The sequence below is a fragment of the Panicum virgatum genome, chromosome 4N (genome assembly GCF_016808335.1).
Source record: "Panicum virgatum strain AP13 chromosome 4N, P.virgatum_v5, whole genome shotgun sequence".
Classification (NCBI taxonomy): domain Eukaryota; kingdom Viridiplantae; phylum Streptophyta; class Magnoliopsida; order Poales; family Poaceae; genus Panicum; species Panicum virgatum.
Window position 1 is genome coordinate 42,990,340 of NC_053148.1, and position 5,656 is coordinate 42,995,995.

Sequence of the window (5,656 nt, forward strand, 5' to 3'; positions counted from 1 at the left end):
ATGTACTGAGAATCGTCAGCTTTTCATGCAGGTGCAAGAATCCACTAAACACAAGTTACATTTAAGCAAGCATGTTTCCCTCAACAGACGACACTTAACAGTCCCAGTCTTCTACAGAAAAAAGCAACAGTACAACCCGTGAAAAATTGGCCGTCGCATCGCATCCTAAAAAACTGAAATCACCCTTGTGAAGGCGCTGAGAGCACATGCCAAGGTGAAGAACTGAAGATGATCGTCGGCCTGAAAACTGCATCAGCTTGCGTCGGCCGTTTCCGCCCGTGCGATACGAAGTCGGAGTCCGCCTGCGTTTCCGTTCCCTCTTTCCCTTCGAAGAGAGACTCGGAGTCTGCTCACCTCCATGTTCTGACGCCGATTCGGACTTCACGCCTCAAAAAGCCCCCAATAAAACGGGAAGCAGACGCGCCGTTCTCCCACAAATCAAACCAAAGCGTAACAGCGATCAACCAACAGTACGAAGAGAGAACCACCTCGTACACAGAAATCACCGGCCGGAGTAGAAACCATGAAGCGGACCAGGTCGAAGCTGCTTCTGCTCGCGGCCTTGCTCGCCGCCGTCCTGCTGCTCCTGCCCCCAGCCGCTGCGGCCGCCGCAGCCAAGGCCATCGACGCCAGCAACCCCCAGCGCCTGGAGCTGCCGGACACGATGGCGATCGGCCCCGAGAGCGTCGCGTTCGACGGCCACGGCGCCGGGCCCTACGTTAGCGTCTCCGACGGCCGCATCCTCAAGTACGGCGGCGAGGGCGCCGGCTGGAAGACGTTCGCATACAGCCCGAGCTACACCAAGAACAAATGCGACGACTTCTCCGACCTCCCACCGGTCGCAACGGAGAGCTCGTGTGGCCGACCGCTCGGCTTGAGGTTTCATGTTGACTCCGGGAACCTCTACATCGCTGACGCCTACATGGGTCTGATGCGTGTCGGGCCAAACGGCGGGGAGGCGACGGTGCTGGCGACGGAGGCAGGTGGTACGCCGCTGCGCTTCACGAACGGTGTGGACATCGACCAGGTCACTGGTGATGTCTACTTTACCGACAGCAGCAAGACGTATACACGAGCGCAACATCAGATGGTCACCACGACAGGAGACTCGACTGGACGCATCATGAAATACGACCCACGAACTAATCAAGTCACCGTGCTCCAGTCCGGGGTGACGTACCCCAATGGAATCGCCATCAGTGCCGATAGAACCCACCTTGTTGTCGCTCTTACCGGACCATGCAAGCTAATGAGGTACTGGATCCGAGGGCCTAAGGCCAACATGTCTGAGCCATTTGCTGATTTGCCAGGATACCCGGATAATGTGAGGCCCGATGGGAAGGGAGGGTACTGGGTGGCGCTGCATCGGGAGAAGTTTGAGCTTCCGTTTGGTTTGGATAGACACTTGCTCGCCATTAGGATTGGCGCCGAAGGTGAAAAGCTTCAAGAGATGAAGGGACATAAGAATGTGAGGCCGACCGAGGCAGTCGAGAGAGATGATGGCAAAATATATCTTGGATCCGTAGAGTTATCATACGTCGGCATTGTTAACCCATAAAGTATAGCTAGGTTTAAGATACATTTAGTTCTTAGAGTATCGTTTACATTTGTTTTTGATGGAATATCGTTTACATTTGTACCGAGGTTTTGGTCTTTGATTAATATAAAAAGATACTGAATTGTGATGTGTTTAATTGAACATCATAGCAGCGATCAGGTCGCTTGGTCCGTTCTTTACGCACACCACGCTCTCGTTCCTATCCTGAGCCGCAGAACGATGTTAGAGGAAGGCACTTTATTTGCAAAAATTAATTTTGTATTATCAATTATTATATATATTATAGCACAGTACAAGAACATAGATTACCGTATATATTTGTACTCCTAAAACTGCTTCGTACACATACACATCCTAATCCGGCTTCAGGCCCCAATCCAGGACACGAATTTCCCCCAGATTTCTACCGGAGCTGCAACGTCGTCACTCATGAAATCCCTGTGAAATTCCGTTGCTCCAACGGCCTCGATCGACCTGATGATCAGAAGGTGTCACACTCGCCTGTACGGCCGCCTCGGGCTGTTGAGAAGCACCTTCTCCTCGATGGGCAGCCTGTACGGCGACACCCGGAACCGCTTGCTCTCGAGCCGCCGCCGCCGCTCCCGGGAGTGCGCCAACCACGCCGCCGCGGCGAGCATGGCCGCCACCGACGCCGCGAGAAGGGCCTGGTACACCCGGCTGCTGTCCCGCCGCAGCGGGGGGCAGCCGCGCTCGCTGATCGTCTGGAACGCGCGGCGCACGGTGGCGCAGCTCGCCAGGTCGCGCAGGGCGGGCGCCTGCCGGCGCAGCCCGTCGCTCACGCTGGCCACGGTGAGCATCTGGGACAGCATCGGCGGCGTGAGGCGGCCGACCGTCGCGCACACCTCCGAACCCGACCCCGGCGCCGCCGCCGTCCGGCACACGAACCGCTGCCACACCTGATGCGCGCACAAGCAAGAACGGCAGTGTCAGGCACCAAGATCTCATCAACGGCGGTTCTTCGCCCGCACCGCACGCACCTGTTGCGCGTTGTCGGCGGTGACTTCGCCGGCGGCGCAGCGGCGCCCGGAGAGGTCGGCGTTGTAGGGGTTGCAGAGGAGCGGCACGGGAGGGCCGGACTGGTTGTAGTAGAGCGGGGGGCCGGCCTGGGGAAGCACGTTGCGGTTGGACACGTTGGAGACCAGCTCGTTGAGCTTGGTGACGAGCTGGTAGTTGACCTCCTCGCTCCGGCGCAGGGCCTCCGCCGTCACCGCCGCGTCGGCGCAGGGGAGGATGTCGTCAAGGGCGGTGTGGCCCTGCGGCTGGACCACCCACTCGTCCATGGCGACGCAGGTGTCTCCTATCACGCTGAAACATGGGCGAAGGTCCCAGTGTGCTTTAGTAACTTGTAACAAAGAGATATGAGATGCAAATGCGCGAGGAAATGTTATGCTATAATGCAACTATAAAAAGTAGCAAGCATTTCAAATTTTGAACGGAATATGACTGAACTGGGAAAAGAGATGCGAAATTTCATCAAATTTATGTGAATTGACAATATAAGTGACAAGAACGAACTTGTGCAGCAGAAGGAAAGTGGCAGACAGTATTAGTGTCGCTGTAATTATGATCCATCCAAGAAACACCACTCTGCCAAAATACAGCAACTGAAATTTAGTACACCAATCTCTGAATCTGAAAGAATGTGTTCATGACCTTCAAGCAACTGCAGTCAGAAAGAGGATGTATGCTCTTTGTATGCTGTGTGCTAGTGTGCTTACGTGTACACAAGCGACTTGAACCCAGTCAACGAGAACACTGCAACAAATTGATGGGAAAAGTTGTGTAAAAATCTCAAGGTTGAAGAAAGTAAGCAATGCTGCCATTCCAAGCAGATTAGGTAAAGATCCATTTTTTTATCCTTTAGCTGAGGACTTGGTAAGAGCAATTCGTGCTCACCAAAGCCAAGGAAGACGAGGACCAGCATCACAGCGGCGACAACGATCAGCACCTTCTTTCTGCAATCACGTAAAACGAAGGAATTTGTCAGGATCATCCATCGATGGGTATCAGGAGTTCAGTTCATCTCGCGCCCATCAAGATCCAGGCCGCAATCGATGAATCAGTGGCGACGTTTCGTACATGGTGTCCAGCACGGTCCGGATCCTGCGCGAGTTTCTGGCCGTGCGCGCGGCGAGCTCGTCGGAGGCGGTGTCCACCCGCCGCGCGACGTCGTCGATGGTCCGCGCGACGTCGGGTGGAAGCGACGCCACGCCGCCGCCCGCGCTCTTCGCCGTCTCCAGGAGGCCGGTGAAGTTGCGCATGGTCGCCGCCGCGCCGTCGGCCTGGCTCACCACGTAGTCCAGCGTCCCCGTCGTGCTGCCGTTGAACTTGCGCTGCCCGTCGTACAGCACGGCGCATCCGATGCTGCAGCAGCCCGTGATTCCACACATAAGAAACCTTCGAAGAACAGCAGCGGTGAACGAGTAGCTTGGGATCGATCGATCGATAGGTTGCTTACACGGCTGCTGCTGTGAAGACGATCAGGAGCACGAGCGAGATGGCGAACACCCGGCGCGAGTAGGAGTAGTTGCTGCCGCCGCCGCGGCAGCAACGGCAGCAGCAGGCGAGGAGCGCCGCGGCCGCGACGGCGACGAACCAGAGCGCGGCGAGCAAGAACACCGGCGCAGCGCTGAAACCTGCCGACTGCACGCAACAGCACACGGGCCGCCGGACGACATGAACATCAGAACAGAGGAAAGGATGCTTTGAGTTGAACTGGCATGAACGGCAGCCGGCCGGCGACAGGAAAAACCAAGAACTCACGGCGAGGTAGTGCCTGTTGCTGATGTTCCAGCCGCCGGTGTAGTACCTGAGCCCGTCGAGGGGGTCCTGCCGCCGCGTCCGCTCCGCCGCCAGCACGGCCGTGTCCGACGCCGCAGCTGCGACCGATCGATGGTCGGGTTCGTCACCATGTCAGCTCACCTATCTTTGGTCCATCACACCACGCGCTTGATCACAAGCTGTTCTTGAAGCGAAGAAGGTTACCTGCTCCATGGGCGCAGAGGGAAGCAGAGACGAGGAGCAGGGCTACGAGACAGCGTCCGCGAGACGATGCCATGGCTGCCAGCACAGGCGAAGCACCGTCCGATCGAGGCAACGATGAGAGAATCAACTAGGAGTCGGCAATGGGCTGCTGGGTGAAGCGGATTGGAACTGGTCGTGGGGAAAATTGCAGCAGCGTTTTATCTGTCGTCAGGGATGTGGATGCATGGGCACGAGGTGTTTAGGTGTGATCGTGTCCGTGTGAGATGCAGTCGCTGGCCGGGTCTTCATCTGTTGCCAAGTTGTACAATACAAAACAGCACCTGTTTGGCAGTGGTTTTTCTTCTCTCTCTAAACGATTCTTTTGCCAGTAGTTTAGTACACCTCTATGTTACTGTGTGTCAGATCACAGGTCAGATGTTCCTCTGCCTCTCAGCAAAAAGAAGTGTCAGGTCAATCGGAACAGAACATGTTGCAGGCGCCAAGTGACCGAGGTATCTTTTCTTTCCCTGTTTGTCATGATCAGAGGATCCAAACGCCACCGTATGTTTCAAGGATTTTTGGGAGTTTGCTTAGCAGTGCGGAACTGATAGGTGTGAGCATCTCAAATCGAACATTTAGAAGCTACTGATACGTGGTGCTACCTGAGTTGTCTGTAGTTCATGTAGAGCGTCAACATCCTAGATACAAACATAGTATATCTTTGTTGCTCTGGTGTGCTATCCATTTTTTCCCCTTTTTAATAATAACTGGCAGCTCTCTTGTGCGGTTCATATCAAAAAAGTATGTTACATTTTTTTTGGGGAACAAATAGGAGATACAGGAGTACGTGTAGCACATTGTTTACAACGACGATTACTTACAAAGGCAGTGACATCGTCAAGAGTACCCAGTCAAGGTCTGCACATCATTCAGCATATCGCACAAGTTACACAAAACATTGGCTGGCGTTGATGGTGCAGGTTGAGTATTGACTTTGGGCGGCCATATGGCAGCCTTCTGATTAAGAACACTTAAGATAGATGTAAATGTAGATATACATCTTAGACGGCTAAGAGTTCTTGACACTGGTCTTTCGGCCTGACAAAATTTAGG

General features: G+C 54.6%; 2 protein-coding genes across 2 annotated transcripts; one reads left to right on the plus strand and one right to left on the minus strand.

The window, feature by feature from the left end:
• The first annotated feature begins 523 nt into the window (after positions 1-523).
• Positions 524-1,558, plus strand: LOC120669425 (protein STRICTOSIDINE SYNTHASE-LIKE 10-like). Its single transcript, XM_039949182.1, has one exon. The coding sequence runs from the start codon at positions 524-526 to the stop codon at positions 1,556-1,558; it is 1,035 nt and encodes a 344-aa protein (XP_039805116.1).
• Positions 1,559-1,857: 299 nt separating this feature from the next.
• Positions 1,858-4,301, minus strand: LOC120669426. Its single transcript, XM_039949184.1, has 8 exons — positions 4,296-4,301; positions 4,038-4,222; positions 3,659-3,943; positions 3,476-3,534; positions 3,298-3,334; positions 3,095-3,166; positions 2,548-2,884; positions 1,858-2,475 (listed from the first exon to the last, which is right to left on the minus strand). The coding sequence occupies exons 1-8, from the start codon at positions 4,299-4,301 to the stop codon at positions 2,050-2,052; spliced, it is 1,407 nt and encodes a 468-aa protein (XP_039805118.1). The 3' UTR covers positions 1,858-2,049.
• Between the last annotated feature and the right edge of the window lie 1,355 nt (positions 4,302-5,656).

Coding starts and splice junctions, on each gene's coding strand:
- LOC120669425 (XM_039949182.1), top strand. CDS start 524: ATGAAGCGGACCAGGTCGAAGCTGCTTCTGCTCGCGGCCTTGCTCGCC.
- LOC120669426 (XM_039949184.1), bottom strand. Junction 3,167..3,297: donor TTCAAGTCGCTTGTGTACAC/GTAAGCACACTA, acceptor GTATTTTGGCAG/AGTGGTGTTTCTTGGATGGA. Junction 2,885..3,094: donor ACTTTCCTTCTGCTGCACAA/GTTCGTTCTTGT, acceptor CCCATGTTTCAG/CGTGATAGGAGACACCTGCG.